Source organism: Lepisosteus platostomus, unplaced genomic scaffold (genome assembly GCF_059453375.1).
Source record: "Lepisosteus platostomus isolate fLepPlt1 unplaced genomic scaffold, fLepPlt1.hap1 Scaffold_118_H1, whole genome shotgun sequence".
NCBI classification, from domain to species: Eukaryota; Metazoa; Chordata; class Actinopteri; order Semionotiformes; family Lepisosteidae; genus Lepisosteus; species Lepisosteus platostomus.
In genome coordinates, this window is record NW_028291499.1 from 85,513 (window position 1) to 103,637 (window position 18,125).

At 43.4% G+C, this 18,125-nt stretch overlaps 1 protein-coding gene across 6 annotated transcripts; it reads right to left on the reverse strand.

The window, feature by feature from the left end:
- Positions 1-6,675: 6,675 nt before the first annotated feature.
- Positions 6,676-17,834, reverse strand: LOC148637537 (E3 ubiquitin-protein ligase TRIM39-like). 6 transcript variants are annotated; one of them, XM_088623428.1, is made up of 8 exons: positions 17,199-17,834; positions 13,795-13,890; positions 13,416-13,649; positions 13,128-13,287; positions 12,202-12,261; positions 10,840-10,872; positions 10,540-10,566; positions 6,676-7,530 (listed from the first exon to the last, which is right to left on the reverse strand). In XM_088623428.1, exons 1-8 carry the CDS (start codon positions 17,787-17,789, stop codon positions 6,983-6,985), a joined length of 1,749 nt encoding a protein of 582 aa, XP_088479554.1. In that variant the 5' UTR covers positions 17,790-17,834; the 3' UTR covers positions 6,676-6,982. The 6 variants fall into 6 exon arrangements, with proteins under 6 accessions (XP_088479554.1, XP_088479559.1, XP_088479556.1 ...); XM_088623433.1 differs by lacking the exon at positions 13,416-13,649; XM_088623430.1 differs by lacking the exon at positions 12,202-12,261.
- Between the last annotated feature and the right edge of the window lie 291 nt (positions 17,835-18,125).

The window sequence follows — 18,125 nt, forward strand, 5'->3', positions numbered from 1 at the left end:
TCCAGGAAGGCGTAGTACAGGCATAGGCACAGAATCGACAGGTGAAGGCATAGTCGAGGGACTGGCAGGGGTCGGAGTCCGGGAAGGCGTAGAAGTTGCGTCGGTAGGCAGAGGCGTAAACGAAGAGACAGGCTGGGGTCAGGATCCGAGAAAGTGTAAAACAGGCGAAGGTACAAAATCGAGTGGCTAAAGCGGTAGTCGGAAAAGCGGGGTCGAGGTCCAGGGGAGAAGTCATAGTAAGGCAAAGGCGTAGTTAGTAGGTAAGCTCCGGGAGAGAATCTCAATCGTGAGCAATGACCGGGGGGCAGATGAGGGTTTAAGCAGAGGACTGATTGACACGTGCACGTTTGGTACGGGGAGAGCTCGTAGGAATGCGGGAGCGCTTGCCTGCGTGAGGGAGATTCGTGGCAAAACCAACAGAATCAACCTGAACTCACAGAAAAACAAGAATGCCCCCGAGACACCTGCACCCCCCCCGGACCACTCTGGTATCAACACCCCCAAACCCATCCATACCAGCTAACAAGACTCAGAATCGGTGCAACCCTCCAACCTGGACCAAGAGCAGGATGGGACAAGAACCTGCACCACACTACGCACCCCTCATCCAGACCAGCAGGACAGCCAGACCACAGACAGCACCATCATGTAACCCCCCTGTTCATTCCAACAGAAAAGCCGAACTGACCCCCACCAGCATGGCGACGCTGCAGCTCTGGTCACACCAGCAGGCCCAATGGGCTCAGAGCTGGGGGACATACAGATGCAGCCATTCAAAATGCGTGGGCGATACCGCATTATTTTCCAGTACGCTGTACGCAGTCTACCGCAAGTTACCGGTAAATACCACTAGTTACCGTAAATTCTCCTATAATATGACAAGCAAAATAATAGTATCCGGAATTTCGGCAAGGTGGAGCTAATAAAGCTCAACCTCTCATGTTTGAGCTGTGGCCATCAAAGTCTTTAACGAAGATATTACTAATAGTATTAATAATGAATGACCTTGGACAAGCTGTAAGTGTAAACTCAAAGTATTGCCCTGATCAACATTCTTTTTTTCAATGACCGTCTTTGTAAAAGTAACACCACAGCATTTCACAATCACACATTTGTTAGGTGTTAGCATAAACTATTAGCAATCAATAATATTAAATTTAGCACTGTAATAAGCTGTTGCACTTTCCCCCGCATCTTGTAAAAATATATTTTCATTGTTCAAATATACATTAAGTCTGACTATCATATAATAAGTTAAATACAAAACTAAAGAAAAAATAGGGTTAAATATAAGTCAAAATATTTTGCTAACAATGTTAACTGTTTATGAATAATAAAATGTATTAACTAAGGAGTAGGATGGCACAGTTGTTAGTATGTTTTTTGTTTTGTTTCTTTTTCATAAATACAACAGTAGTACCTGATGTCTCAGTGGCTTTCAAAATTAAATTATGCATGCAAACCTGTGAACTAGAAAGATAACTAAGATATCCATCCGTTTATAATGGTGGCGAAGTGGTTAGCATTGCTATCTTGTAGCACTGGGGTCCTAGGTTCAATTCCTGCCATCCTGTGTGTGTGGGGTTTACATGTTCTCTCTGGGTTACATGGTTTTTCTCCATATGTGTGATATGACTCCCTCTCGCACTCCAAAACATACTGGTAAGTTAATTGGTTTATGGGAAAACTGGCCCTGGTGTGTGTGTGTTTGTGTCTGTCTGTCCTGTGATGGACTGGCGCTATGTCCAGGATGTTTTCTGCCTTGTGTCTGTTGCTTACTGGGATAGGCTCCAAATCCTCTGTACTGGATAAAGAGATTAGAAATGGATGGAAGTAAAGGCACTGTGTGGATGGAACTATACACAGTGTTAGAAACCCACTATGAAATGGCAGCATCTCACTGAGAATAAAATATTTTATAGTGCTGGCTTAAGGAAACAGCCTTTCCACCTCCCTTGCACATCAGTATCCATACCTAGTTATTTAAACAAATTGCCTCTAATTATAAACATCTTAATATGCTGGCTCTGTGGATCCGCATCAGCTATGTTTGCCCATTCCTTCAATTCATTTGCATCCAACACACAGTTCAATGCCAGCAACTACACATAATCTAAAATACAATCCTTATTTCAGTATCTATGTAAACATAAAGTCTGTTAACTTCATCATCTTCATCAAAAGTATGCCTATTCCCATTAGGAAGTGTTCTTGTTATAAGTGTATTCCTCAGCTTTCCCCAAATTATCTTCTTCTTGCCAACATCTCTAGTCTTTTATCTTGCAATAACTCAGCCAACACTTAAATCTCCAAAAGCTGCTTGTGTTCATTTCTTTAAATCACAAATATCATGTGTAAATACTGGCCATGTAATACTCTGCATTGTGGAATAATAGTTTATTTTAAAGGGAACTAGAGAAACTAAGAACTAGAGAAATCAAGAAAGGCTTTTTTTCTAGAATTAATAAATGCACATCCTGTTCACTGGGGAAATTAAATCCACACTGAGCAATCTTCAATATGTTCAGAATATGACAGCAAGAATCCTATCAGGGATGCATTACACCTGTTTTCAAGTCCTTGCACTGGTTACCTATCAGATTTCGAGTCAACTTCAAAATCCTTATCCTCCTTATATCCTGTCCTACAACTGTTATTATTGATCACCGAATTATAGTACTTGACATGACTTCATTCAGCCTTTCCTGAACGTCTATGACAGGCAGAGAGAGTGCTGTTTCTGGTGCGATCTTTTGCAGCTGACATTTCACTGTTTTAAACGAACAAGAAATTAGATTGCTCATAAATCAGTTATTCTATATAAACACAGTGTAATTGCCCTCCGAAAATCCTCTTTTTCTTGTTCGTTTTAGAGACCTTGATCGAAACTGATTTTAGATGTCAGAAAGGATTTATTTACTCTGTATTTCCTACATTGCTTTGTCGAGATTTTAACTTTATATCTAACTTTATATCTAGGCTCAGATTTCAACTATAAATCGTACAGTAATTAATAGCAGTAAATACTGATGTTTTGCGCCCTCTTACCACAAAAATATATGTTTTGTCGTTGGGATTAACTTTATTTCGTACGCGTAGCTACTACCATTCAGACACGGGACAGTTAAAGATGGCGGCAAATCAGACACCCGGGGGGGGGCGTCTTCTTGCCTCCATAACTAAAATGCCAAATAGGAGTGGCTTAAGCGACATACACAGTCGTGTAACTGACAGTTTGAGGTAGCCTATCGTGTAAATTTCGCTTTGTTGCTGATAGGTTAAGCTTTCGAAACTCTGCCCCAAAGTCATGTGACTGATTTTTCGCCCTGTTTCGTTTGTTAAACGCAATGATCACAAGCACCACCATGGTAACTGGGATGTGTAGTTTTTAATTCCGTTTGAATAATAACTGTACGTACGTCTTCATATTTGGCCAGGGCTTTAAAGAGAAGGCGCGCCAAAAAATTTCGATGCCGTCGTCTCCGCTTTAAAGGTACCCCCGTGCTGGAAGAATTTGACCTCGGAACGTTTGCCCAGCGTAGTTATAGTGGACATAAAAACAAGAGTTCTCTGGCATTATATCCTAAAAGACACAGACCGGCGCCAGACCGGTAAATGCTTGATGAACTAGGGATTGGACAGTTTCCAAGTGCTTGTACAATCGATGGAAATGTTCAAATAAATGTGCAAAAGAAACAAACAAAATAATCATTTATTTCTTTATCATATTGGCTAGCTAATGTCCTCTCTTTGCTAGTTAGTGGCTATGTTTCTGCGTTGGGTAGCAACGGGTGACTGTTCTCAGGCGGAAGATGTAAACAGCTTAATTTTCGTGTTAAATAATTTTTAAAAATTAAAATTCATTCTATACAGCAATCACATGTTTGGGTACTGTTTCATAAAACTTTCATGCTAAAAATGTTAAGGGAGAAATGGAAGACTGGTGTGTATTTTTTCTTTAAACTATCAAGACCAGCCATACACAGTACAGTTTATGTACATACAGTAATGTTTATGTTCCTAAATTAATATCGTTTATGACCTTCAGATGCATTATGCTCCTCTTCTTTTTATGCTCAGCTACTAAAATTTCCCTTTAGTGGTAAAATTCCATATAAATATTCAAAACTAAGCGGATTGAAACGTGCACAGTAAAGACATTAAATGATTAAATCTTTTCACTACCAACCAATGCACCACGAGTGCCCCTGTCAGTCATTTTGGCCAACCAATCACTTACCGCGGTGCCCTCCGGTGCCCTGCAGGTAGGTTACTGTACCGTGGGTTTTTACCGCTCATTTTGAATGGCTGCATCTGTACCAGATTCACACTCACCTTTTTTCTATACATACATTGTCATTGATCTCTGCAGTACTAAACACATCATACTGAATTAAAGGTCCGGAAATATATGTTTCTTGTCTTCTTACACAGCTCGACAATAACAAAGCAGATTTACACTCACCTGTTTTTATACAAACGGGATGTTTACAGTGTTAATTACAGTCCAGATTCAGAGCGGAGTTTTACAAACCGATATTTTACACAGAAGATTGACACTGCTTTGCGTTGTGAATCTCTTTCTCTATTGGTTTTATTGAATGTGGCACTATTAGACAGGCAATGCACTGGGATAGGGGGATGCTGTTCATGAGCCAATAGCATTTAAACACCCACACTGCTGCAACTAAGTGTGTTGGGTAGCGCACACACAAATCTTCATTTACAGAGCTCCTGTAGCCTTTTTTCAGTGTTGGCCAGTACTCAAGGAAGAGACATTTACAACCCATTCGACAAGGGTTAAACACACACAAGGGCAATAAAATGTATGACATTACATGGACAGATCTGAATGAAATTTCAGGCTATCGAAAAAAGTAAATAATTAAATAGCCCATAGCCCAGGACAGAAGACAAGACTGACAAGTAGCCCAAGTTTCTGTCCGTGAAGAAAAAAACTTGACGCTGCCACCAAACAGATGTAAAATCTTGGGTTCAGTTTAGTGTTTTGGGCTTTCATATGAAAGTAAACAGAGCTTTCACTGGGCTATTATATCAATTTATTGGGAACTAAACATCTTACAAACTACAACTCCCATAAACACCCTTAGCCACTGTAGGAAAACCGTAGCCGTGGGATGCCAAATATGTAATGTTAGTGGCTCTCTGAAGGCACCAGTTCTGTAGGGTTTGGGCATTTACTGAGACAATTATTAATTGTAGCAGTAAATCACAAAGTTGATTCTTTTGATGGGTTTAGAATCCAACCATGCGACATAACTCAAACAACGCGCACACACAGGTACTAATACACGAGGATACATTTATTAATACATAGAATATGCATATAAACCTAACAGATCTTATCGAGAGAGTTATCAGAATACAAAAGGTATATATTCAATCAGTTACAAAGAGTTACATATATCAAGAGGACATACGTTCAGTATATCATTCATTAAGACCGTTTCATAAATTAACTTGGTTACAACTTCTACATTAGATACTCAAACAAGTACATAACTCTTAGGAATTAAATTGATATCAACTGGTTTGGATAACAATTGAATTCTCGAGCTGTAATGCATTGAAGTTGAATACTCATCCAATCTCTGGGGATTCAGATCTCCTGCGGGCACAAAGAAACAATTGCAGGCTTGTTGCTGTCCAATCCGCGCTCTCTGGCTCCGTGCCAGGCTGTGCTGTGCGGCTTGCGACGGTGCGCTGCTGATGCTCACTGTTGGCTTTAACTAGCAAATTTTGTGCACAGGAGAAAAGATGACTGTGGGTCCCAGCAAGTCAGGAAGAGGACCGGTTCGTTCCTGATGAAGAACTAGTTCTGAATAGTGATTCAGCTGTCCACAGTTCCGACCTGTTCACGAGGCCTGCTGCTGATTACTCTCTGGCAACCTCCACTCTAGACTCTTAGAACAAAGGAAAGTTCTGGCACTCAGACACACTGGCCGTTCCGTGGTTGTCCGGGCTGAGTCTCAGGATGGTCAGGAGGGGCGCTGCGAGAATGTCCTGCCCTTGGGAGCCTTCTGCTCCTGGGCCGTCCTGCCCTGGAATTCTCCTTTGAATTCCCTTTAGAACAGTCCACAGAATCCTCTCCAGAATCTTACTGAATCTCTCTGAAACTCCCCTTCTGAATCTTGTTGAATCTGAATCTCCCAGGCTCTCTGTGTTGCCTGTTTTTACCTGGAGGAACTTCAGCTCATTGATTGGCTGAAAGTTCCATGGGCATCAGAGTCCCACATGGGTTACTCAGCCCTACCAGTCCCTGATTGGTTGATCAAGGTGAGATATGAGTCACTTAGTCCTGACACTTAGTAATGCAGTCCAGATGTCCAACTGGCACTCCCTAGACAGATAGGCGCCAATGGATGACCATTGATCATGATAGCCAGGCTTAGCTAAGTGCATCCCCCTTTGGGAGCTGTCCCTTATCAGAGGAAACCTTAAATCACCCTGCACTAATGGTCTCTCTGTGGCTCCAAATGGGGCCTCATTTGGGAAGCTCAGAACACTTAATTCTTTCTTATTAATAAGCCTCGCCGCTACACCACTTTCTGATGGCATCACAGTGCCTATTCTGCCTGGCTGATGACGTCAGCTGGACTCCCAGTTCAGGCAGCTTTACAGTCACCGGCACGTGCAGGAGAGACTCACACAGGATTTCATTTTTAATTCATTTCAGTTTATTTTCTCAAAATTCGAAAAAAAAAAACAACACGAGAGGGTTTCCAGAGATATTTACAAGTCAGGAGTACAGCAGGCTGGTAGCGAGGAATATCTCCCTCTCTCGTATATGTTATTTTCCTGTTTTAATCTTTTACTGTAATATAACATGTTTAAACATGACACAACATCGACATCATCTAAAATTACTATTAGATTTTTGACATCATCTCACTACCCGCCGTTAAACCCATCTCCCAGTATGAGCAGTGGGACAGAGAGCTGGGAGAGAGTCAGCCTGTGTTCATGAGTCAGTGACTGGTTTAATCTCCACACTGACAGCAGGCAGCAGCTCAAGGTCTTTGTTACGATCCACAGTCCTGAAGACAGGATAGATCTTCTCTCCCTGAGTGAAGACCATGTCAGTGAAAGTATAGAGATGAGCTCTGGACTCCACTGTGTAAAAGGAGACATTCCTCTCCTCAATATCCACACACACCCCCAGCTTTCTGGGCTGCAGACTGTGGGGAAGATGAGTCACAGGGTCAGTGAGAGCAGATAAAACAGAGAGGTAAGAGCTCAGACACCAGTAACCCTGCTGGGGAGAGAAGCTGAACCCCCCTTGCCTCTCTGCAGACTCTCTGGTCACTCCTATTGTCCACCAGTCGTTCACCTCCACCTCCCAGTAGTGTCTCCCTGAGGTGAAGGCCTCCCTGCTCACGACACAGGACCAGTGATCAAATCTGTGAGGATTGTCAGAGAGACTCTTCCCCTGTCCCTGTCTCACTCTCTTCCCATCCTCAGACAGGCTGAGAACACAGTGAGCTGTATCAGGGTCCAGAGTCACAGCAGCTGGGGAATAAAACAGCAAATATCACAACAGGCTCCTGCCGATTACATTCCAACTTAACTCCATTATACTGTGAAATGTCTTTATTTAGGAGTGCTGGGTCTTCAAAGGAGAAGTCTAAGATACCTCAATCGTATATATATATGGTACTACAAAATATCGATGGCAACTAAAGAGAAAAGTGTAGCAGCTGGAGGGGACGTGGAAAGAGTACTGGAGATGCGCCTGTCTGTTAAAACGGTTTATTTCAAATCCCAGTTTAGCAGCTCGTTCATCTTCTCTAAGACCATTTTCCTGATGACGCAGAATAAAACAGTGCTGAATTCAAAGACGACTGTATAATGCCCGTTTTTACACAAAAACAATATAATAACAAAACCAAAATCTTGCTTAAATATAAGAAAACCTTCACACTTACTTTGAAAATGTGAAGAAATGTCCAAAGTATTCAATTTAAACCAGAAATAACACATCCAGAAACCCAGAGTGAAACAGAGGCGCAGCATTCAAGATGGCATTCAGGTGGGAGGTAAAGTTTAGAGGCTGAGGAGTTGTTTTGAGTTTTTCATGACCTGAATGTTATTTTTTTGCTTTTTTTGACTACAGAAAAATAAGGACATTGTTGCAACAGTGAAGAGTATCTGTAAAAGGACCCTGCCGGACCAGGAGGGCATGATATCGGCCATCAACACTGTTCACAGGCTCGGGAGAGCTAACATGTCTGGGCAAGTGCGCCCTAGAATGATTATAATACAGTTCACCAAGAGGACGGTGAGGGATATGCTGTGGCCAGCGGCGAGGGGGAATGAGTATTTGAATGAGAACAAACTGAGATTTGCAGAGGACCTGTCCGCCCCAGACAGGAGCACCAGGAATCAGCTGTGGCCCAAGGTTGAAGCTGCCAGAAGAGAGGGGAGGAGAGCCTACTTTGTGGGAGCGAGGGCCTCTGTGGACAGGAAGGAGATTCGCTCCCAGTGACTGCTCAGGTAATGATTATGTTTGGTTTAATTTGTTATAGCAGTATATACTAATGTTTATTTAGTGTTAGTTTGGAATGTTGTAGTTATGTATTAAGGACTGTTATAGTTCTGGTTCTTGAAAAACTCAATAATTTAGACAATTTAAGAGTAAGTTATCTGCTTTTGTGTATGTATTTTTCATGAATGCCAGAGGTACTCGAAGTGTTTAAAAAGAAAAGTGTTTTTATTTGTTTTCTAAAAAAGTGAGTGCTGATTTTTATTTTATACAGGAAACGCATGCATGTTGAAACACTATTTAAATTCTATATATAATTGAGAAATAATAAAGCAAGGGAAACATGATATATGTAAAAAATACAATTTGATCACATAATTTACTTCATTACCTCTGGTGGTTAAATGTTTTTTTCTGTTGTGTTTTTTTTCTCTTGTACCTGTTTCTGATCCTCTGGTTGTAGTTGTATTTGTAAATTCTATTCGTTTAATAAAAAAAAAACTTTTGTGACTGTGGCGCTCATACTGACTTCAGACTGTTCGCGCATAGCTGTCTGCCTCTCTGATAGGAGACACCAGCTGTCAATCAGTGAGCTCTGACCACTGAGAGACGGGGGGCGGGGCTTATACATGTTCATTGTGAATGGGGGTTTTGATCAATTCAATTCAAGAGGCTTTATTCGCATGACCAATGAACACTGACTTAATACTCTCCTGATATTTAATACTTAAATACAAACTCTTAATAATTAATAAAAACTCTCCTTCTATTGTCTGCTGGTCAGTCCAGTGAAGATCAAAAAGATTCTTCTCAGTTCTTATGTTTTTACTCCTGGAGAATAGAAAGGCTGTAAAAAAGAGCCTATCCAATATAAATAATAGACATATATTGGGCACGGCCTGGAACAATAGGTATCTACATGTGCTATAATTTGAATAATCATTTTTGAAGAAATGAAATGTGTTTTTTCGGGGTGGCGGATATTTCTTCCTAGAGTGTGTACTGAGTAAAATATATATAAATCTGATGTTTCAGACTTGATGTCAAGATGGTTCCTTGAATTCAGACCCTGAACCAGGCCTGGACTTGCTATACTGTCCAAGATATTGCAAGATGTTCAGGCCACAAACACTCCAGGTGGAAATGACCTTTGAGGAGCTGGGGGTTAAAGAGGTTCAACATCCTGACTGTATCATGATTTTAAACACAAAAAGCAACAACATGAGCTGTTTAGCAATAACGTTTATCTGCCTGATAATGTTTATTATTCCCTCAGCCTGAACGTACTCTATATAGAAGCCCATCCTGCCTGTACTGTGTTTGTATGAACATCCTGATAACACAGTCAGAGGAAATAGGGAAACAGACGAAGAAAAGGTGATTTTATAAATATAAACTCTCATTTGTTTCTTCTTGCTGACCCATCAGCCTGGTTGACATGTGAAGAGAAGCAGCCATTTCTCAGACAAAAGAGAGGCCTACAGGCCCCAGAGGAGCCCCTGTACCAGAGTCCCACTGCTGCCTCTCACAAGAGGCTGTGTGTCTGTGAAACTTCAGGGGAAGAATACTGTCATTATACCATCCTTTTTTCCACAACCTTTAACAGTGTTTCTCCTTAGGATTTGAACAGCTTGTTATTATGAGACTGGCTCTGCTCCTGAATTCTCCTGATATTCCACAGTTTTTCCAGTCACTGGTTCTGCCACATTCAGTCTGTAGACCCTCATTCAGGAGTTAGCAGAGACCAGAGCACGTGGCCTTCGGGGAAAATGAGTTTTCTATACTGTCAGTCCTGGAGAGACTCATACTGGCCATTAGATTGAAACACAGGACGGAGATAGAAATTCCCACCATGAAACTTTGATTGATCTTCACAGCCCACATGTAGGATGTTACAGAAACATGAGATTGAAATACATCTCCTTCTGTTTACAGATCATATCACACCAAAGAGACCTTCTGGACTCAAGACCTCAATAACCTCAGACACTAGGGCTTAAAACAACACCTCTGTCTTCAAGAAGAGACAGACCTACCTGCAGCACTGCACAACCACTGCCATTCTGAAACACAGATATACAGACACTGTTAATCACAGTCTCACACTGGAACACAGAGACACAGATACTGTTAATCACAGTCACACACTGGGACACAGAGATACAGACACTGTTAATCACAGTCACACACTGGGACACAGAGATACAGACACTGTTAATCACAGACACACACTGGGACACAAAGATACAGACACTGTAATCACAGTCGCTCACTGGTAATAACACGTCAGTAAAGTCAGTACTGTCTGTCAGCAGAGTTTCACACAGTGTACATACGTGATTTAGGGATAGGAGCTCGCTTCACAGGATCTGCAGAGAGAGAGAGAGAGAGAGTAGATCTTTATTGTACTAAAGACTGTTATTGCTTCATACCTGTTATTATACCAGAGTTTATACTACAGTCTGCAGTCAGTTCATTTCAGGATCCCCGGTCTCCACTCCAGTGTGGATCAGAGTCAGTGAGGGTGAGCAGCAGTGGCTGTAAGACTGGAGTCTCACTCAATAAGACTGAGCAGCACAAGGCAATAAGACACACAGACACATCACAGGACACCCTGGAGTCCGGTGCTTGAGCCATTGAGAAAGATAAGAAACACAGTCTGTCCACAGCAGTGAGCAGTGATTTCATAAAGAACCAGCAGTGATACTGAGAACTGATCAATGCTCAGTCAAATGCTTCTCATTGTCGTGTGATCTCTCACAGCATGAGTGACCTTTACCAACAGTGACCAGTAACATTGTCTGAGTGACCTGTTCCCACAGTAACCAGTATCACTGACTGAGTGACCTGTACCCACAGTGACCAGTATCACTGACTGAGATACAGAGATGTCCTGCTCACTGGACACACTGCCTGATCTCTGGACATCAGCTAGACAGTGAGAGGTGTCAATAATCCTGTCCAAGCTACTAGCCAGCAGACTGAGGACCATCCTGCCCCACATCATCAATAGCGACCAGACGTGTGGGGTGGAACAGCGATCCGTCAGCTGGAACCTCCAGCTCACGAAGCATAACGGAGGCATGTAGGATGAAGCTATTTAACTAGGTAGCCTGGTGGGGATTCTCCACGGAAAAGTGCACTGGACAGGACAGAGAGCTCTGTACAGGGACTGAAGAAAGCTCAGAAAACCTGTTCCTTAGTGCTCCTGTTGAGAAATGGACAATCGCAGTTTCAGAGCCAGGACTGCAGCCAGTGGTAACACCCAGGAGGCTTGGAGGGGCTCTTATTGTGTGAACCAGCCTCACTGACCACTTGCGAAATGGAAAGTTTGATAATGAACAATCACTCTCTTAGAGACGATTTAAATTCTGTTGAAGTGTTGTTGTTATAATTGTATTTTTTGTAAGAAGTGTGCTGTACACATTGTTGTAATAAAGTGCATTTTCTTAAAAAATGACCCCCACTGGATTTTCTGTCTCTGTCCATCTGTGTGTTTCTTACACAGTGTGACTCTGATCCACACAGAGTGACTGTCTGCAAGCTTGACTTTCTGAATTCAGACGTGTATCAGCAAGTATCAGAGTGTGAACCAGTGTGTGTGTCAGAGTGTGTATCAGTTTATGTATCACTGTTCCTGCTGTGTGTTTGAGCTCCAGGTATATTTCAAGGGGGAGCTGTTGTGAAAACAGACTCACAGTGTAAAAGCTCTGCTCTGGACCCGGGTTCTGGAGTCAGCAGACTGTAGACATCAGTCACTGGGGAGACACACAGAGAAATGTTTCATCAGGGCTGCAGTAACAGATTAACAGGAATAACAGAGCTATTCTGCTTCACTTGGGCTGTAGATCCTATTGTAACAGGACCGATCTACTGGACTGAGACTGTGGCCCCTATTCTCACGATTATAGTCCTCTTTCCTTAAGGGTGCTCCAGCCCTTTCACTTTAGACTTAATTGTGTGCACCTGATCCCTTTTCCCAGCCCACCTTAAAAGCCAGGCGCTGATGCTCATCCTGGCTCTGTATCTGGTTTCCGCACCGTGCGAGTCCGGGACCTGGAAGGGCCTGGTCCCGTTAAGGTTTTAATCTTTGTTCCTGTTCCCTGTCCGCCGGTTCTGACCCGGTTTCTGGTTTTAATTCTTTGTTTGGATGGATCACCTGCCAATGGTCTTATTCTTGTGTTTTGGATTGCCTCTATGGATTGTTTTTTGGATTGTTTGCCTCGGCCACACCTTCCCCGTGCACCAGCGCACTTTGGACACGCCCCCCTGTTTTCAGCCCCGTATCCCTGCATGACTTTTTCCTAGTGTTTCCTACTTCTTCGGATTGTGTCGTCTGCATAAGGTCCGGAAAGAACTGTTCGTTACACCTATGGTTCTACTATACAGGGACTGTCGCTCCTATTAAAACATTCCTGTTAAACTACATACAGCACAATATAACAATACAGTTACTGTCATAAAGATTTGTGAGACTAAAACTTTAAAGATATTTCACCTAGAATTTGAATCATTGACTGGTAAGCTGCTCTGATAAATACAATCACTGAACAGAAAATCCATTAACAATATAAGAGAAATTCATAGTCTATCCAGAAAGACATCAGTGTGTTTCACCACCAACCTGTCATGGAAATCTTTATTGATTCCTTCTTGCAGATGTCCTCCAGTCGTTCTTTCAGTCCAGAGACAGCTCTCCTCACTGCCTCAGGAGAGAAATCTGGACGGACAGGGATGCTGGGTGAGTGTCCATCTCCAGGAGGGACACAGACAGACTGGAAATTCTGAAGAGAAGAGAAGAGAAAGAGGAGTTTCCAGTCAAACACAACACACAATCCTTGGGAGAAGCCAGGAGCAGCTCTGTGTGAGAGACACCCTTCTGTACTGCAGAATCACAGAGCAATGATGTTACCTGGAGGAAATGGATGTGATCCTCTGTGTGTGAGAGCTGGTTCAGCTCAGCATCTCTCCTCTTCAGCTCAGTGATCTCCTTCTCCAGTCGCTCTAGAAGTCCTTCAGCCTGACTCACAGCAGCCCTCTCTTGAGCTCTGATCAGCTCTGTAACCTCAGAGCGTGTTCTTTCAATGGAGCGGATCAGCTCAGTAAAGATCCTGTCAGTGTGCTGTACCGCTGTGTGTGCAGAGCTCTGAGGGAGGAGACACACAGTAGATTATTACACAGGAAAACTCTCAAACTACATTATGCAGTATGTTGTGTTTCCAAAGGGTACTGTCCAGTGTTCAGCTTTGGAAATGTGTGTCAATGCGTCCACTTCTCTGGTCAATACCCACTCCGAGTGACTCCACAGCCTGTGTCAGCTCCTGAAGCTCCTTCTCTCTCTTCTGGAGTCTCTGCTGGGTTTGTGTCTGTGTCACCCCTAGCTGATTCTGTGGAGAAACAGAGACATTCAGGGCATTTCTGCTGTAAGAGAATCACATCACAGAGATGCCCCTTAGAGTCACCCATGACAATTGACACTCTGTATCTCTGATGTCTTATCCACACGAGCTTTGTTTCCTGGTCCTGTCTGACACACTCCTGTTTCGTGTCTAATCTACACCGGCAGCATGTGCAGCGCAGCAGACCACGAGTCTCCACCTCCTGCTCGACTTTTACTCCTCGCACCTGGGTCTGCACATCTGTATGTGAAGTGAAAACACAGAAATTATATCTGAAACGCAATCTAGAGACTTCGCTTTTCATTCTTACAGCTCAATACTGTGTCCTAACTGCTCTCTGCTCCTCACAACAAGGGATTTCAGCAGTGCTGATGAGCCCAGTGGCTGCAAGTTTCAGGATGGCCCCGGGGCCAAGATGTATACCGTGTCCCGTGTTGAAGATATAAAGTCCAGCTTTAAATTGTTTCTGCCAAGGGCTATTGAAAGGACAGCCCTATATGTGACAAACCTGGAGGGGAGACTTGTGGATAGCGATAGCTGGAGGGAGGTGGACTGAATAGACTCTCAAGCATACGTGGGTCTGTTGATTCTGTCTGGCGTATACAGATCAAGGAATGAGGCCACCACCACCTTTTGGCATGCCGAGTCTGGTTGGGCCATATTTTAGGCTAATGTGTCAATCCTTTCATATTCTCTCAGGAGCCATTTGCTTTGACAAGCGGGACACAAGACCTGCCCGATGTCAACAAGACGAATTCGCTGCACTGGAGATGTCTGGGACAAGCGCCTGCCACTAATCTACAGTCTCGGCCCGGAAGTCACTGTGGATGAGCACCTGGTCCCCCTGAGAGGTCGCTGTTGTCATGACCACCAGTCATCAGAGATCGATCCACAAACCACAGACCAGTTCCAGCAGCAGACTAATCACAACAAGCACCACCGTCGCTGCATGTGTTAAACCATCACCACCCGCTGTACCGTTCTGCACTCAGCTCTATTTAAACCCTCTAAACTGGCTATTCACTGCGCGCTATTGACTTCTCTCCTAGCGAGCTCCTACCTCGCTCCTTTTCTGGAAACCTCTCTTGTACGACTACTTTCAGCTTTTTGAACTTACCTTTGCTCTTGACCATGAACTCGCCTGTCGATTCAGATTGGACACCTGTGTTGTTTCTGCCTCTACTCTCTCTCGTCATCATAGGATTCTACTAATTCATCACTTGAACTTGTTACAACTGTCCTTCCCAACAATACATGCCGAGTAAACCAGGCAAATATGGCATAAAGATCTGGGCTACCTCCCCAGCAGCTGCCCCCGACGGAAGAACAGACAGCTCTGTGTCCCAAGGGATGTAAAAACCAGCATCGTATACCACAAAAACAAGCCATCATTACCACCCGCTGCACTCATGTGCGTGAACACACACACACACAAACACACACAAATGGGACTGTTCATTTTATCTGAAAGGCTAGTTGAATTTGTGATGTTTGCAAAATAAAGTGTCATTTGAACACAATTTTTTACTCACTCTTTTCTTTGTAAATAAAATCATAAGCTCAGTTTTGACTGGAAACATAACAGAAGTGTAGCGGCGAGGCTTAATAATAAGGCAGAATTAAGTGTTTCTGAGCTTCCCAAATGAGGCCCCATTTCTCTGTTCATCTCTGTGGTGCAGCCACAGAGAAACCATTCATGCAAGATGTTTTCTTTTGATAAGGACAGCTCCCAAAGGGGGATGCACTTAGCTAAGCCTGGCTATCATGATCAATGGTTATCCATTGGCGCCTATCTGTCTAGGGAGTGCGAGTTGGACATCTGGACTGCATTACTAAGTGTCAGGACTAAGTGACTCATATCTCACCTTGATCAACCAATCAGGGACTGGTAGGGCCGAGTAACCCACGTGGGACTCTGATGCCCATGGAACTTTCAGCCAATCAATGAGCTGAAGTTCCTCCAGGTAAAAACAGGCAACACAGAGAGCCTGGGAGATTCAGATTCAGATTCAGATTCAGATTCAGATTCAACAATTCTAAAGGGAATTCAAAGGAGAATCCCAAGGGCAGGACATTCTCGCAGCGCGCCTCCTGACCATCCTGAGACTCAGCCCGGACAACCACGGAACGGCCAGTGTGTCCGAGTGCCAGAACTTTCCTTTGTTCTAAGAGTCTAGAGTTGAGGTTGCCAGAGAGTAACCAGCAGCAGGCCTCTTGAACAGGTCGGAACTGTGGACAGCTGAATTACTATTCAGAACTAGCTCTTCATCAGGAACGAACCGGTCCTCTTCCTGACTTGCTGGGACCCACAGTCATCTTTTCTCCTGTGCACAAACTTTGCTAGTTAAAGCCAACGGTGAGCATCAGCAGCGCACCGTCGCAAGCCGCACAGCACAGCCTGGCACGGAGCCAGAGAGCGCGGATTGGACAGCAACAGCCTGCAACTGTTTCTTTGTGCCCGCAGGAGATCTGAATCCCCAAAGATTGGATGAGTATTCAACTTCAATGCATTACAGCTCGAGAATTCAATTGTTATCCCAACCAGTTGATATCAATTTAATTCCTAAGAGTTATGTACTTGTTTGAGTATCTAATGTAGAAGTTGTAACCAAGTTCACTTTACGAAACGGTCTTAATGAATGATATACTGAACGTATGTCCTCTTGATATGTGTAACACTTTGTAACTGATTGAATATATACCTTTTGTATTCTGATAACCCTCTCGCTAAGATCTGTTGTTTATATGCATATTCTATGTATTAATAAATGTATCCTCGTGTATTAGTACCTGTGTGTGCGCGTTGTTTGAGTTATGTCGCATGGTTGGATTCTAAAGCCATCAAAAGAATCAACTTTGTGATTTACTGCTACAATTAATAATTGTCACAGTAAATGCCCAAACCCTACAGAACTGGTGCCTTCAGAGAGCCACTATGATTACATATTTGGCGTCCCTGAACCGGTTTTCTCTACAGAAGTAAATATGTGGCAACTTGCAAAATTTGAAATGGTTTCAAAACTAGTATCTTGGCTAAATACATACCAGTCTTTGATAATCACTTAACATGTTTGGAGGAGGAGGAGATAATGAACAACAGACAGAAGAACAGGAGACAGTTCAGAGACACAACCAGTGTGGATCACAGCTGAGTACATGAGCAGGACTCACCAGTGGAGAGATATAGCATTACAGAAACAGTAAATACAGTCCAGAGATCAGTTAGAGCCCGAGATATCCTAAATATCAATTTTACATCTTGTACTAGAAAATAAATACAGACTGAAAGTCCTCACCTGTTTCTCAGTCCTTACTGCTGCAGCTGAGACAGTATCATGGTCTCTGTGTTCATCCATTACACAAGCATAACAAACACACTTCTGGTCAGTACGGCAATAGAACTCCAGCAGTTTGTGATGAGTGGAGCAGATCTTCTCCCGTGGTTGCCCTGTGGCATCAGCCAGCTTGTGTCTCTTCAATGGAACAGCTTCATAGTGAGGCTGGAGGTGAGTCTGACAGTAAGAGGCCAGACACACCAGACAGGATTTCACAGCTCCCCTCTTTCTCCCAGTGCAGACATTACACAGTAAATTTCCAGGGCCAGCAGGACTGCGAGCAGGAGGAGGACCACTGAGTTCTTTCTCCTTCAGTTTCTCCACCACTTCAGCCAGGATGGTGTTTCTGTGAAGATCAGGTCTTGGGGTGAAGGTCTGTCTACACTGGGGGCACCTGTAGATCCCAGTCTGATATTCCTGATCCCAGCAGTTATTAATACAGCCCATACAGTAACTGTGTCCACAGAGCAGAGTCACTGGATCCTTCAGCAAATCCAGACACACTGAGCAACTGAACTGGTCCTGAGAAACTGAAATATTGCCTTCTGCCATTTTTCTGACAAGTAAAAACTGCACAGAGAGGAGCAGTAGAGACGGAGCTGCTATGAGGCTGTTTCAAGTGAAACGAAACTGATCTCCGAGTTTCACTTTCTGGATCTGCACAGAGCTGCGGGGCTGTGAGTGCTAGGGGGTATCGTTGTTAGGGGTGTGATTAAGATTATTAGGGGGAGTGGTTTAGAAACAGCTGTGATTTCTTTGGTGGTTGTTGTTTAAAAGAAGGAGGTGGTGTTGTAGGGGAGGTGACTTTTGGTGTCATTTTGGACTCAGGCTGACAGAGAGAAGTTTTTTTATGATTTTTTAAGATGTCAGTAGCTGCTCATGTACAGA

Bases quoted from the DNA above. Each gene is read 5' to 3' on its own strand.
- LOC148637537 (XM_088623428.1), bottom strand. From the start codon at position 17,789: ATGGCAGAAGGCAATATTTCAGTTTCTCAGGACCAGTTCAGTTGCTCA. The intron at 13,650-13,794 runs GTGGGTATTGAC...CTCCTCCCTCAG, and splicing joins AGGCTGTGGAGTCACTCGGA to AGCTCTGCACACACAGCGGT. The intron at 7,531-10,539 runs GTAGGTCTGTCT...TTTATTCCCCAG, and splicing joins GTGGTTGTGCAGTGCTGCAG to CTGCTGTGACTCTGGACCCT.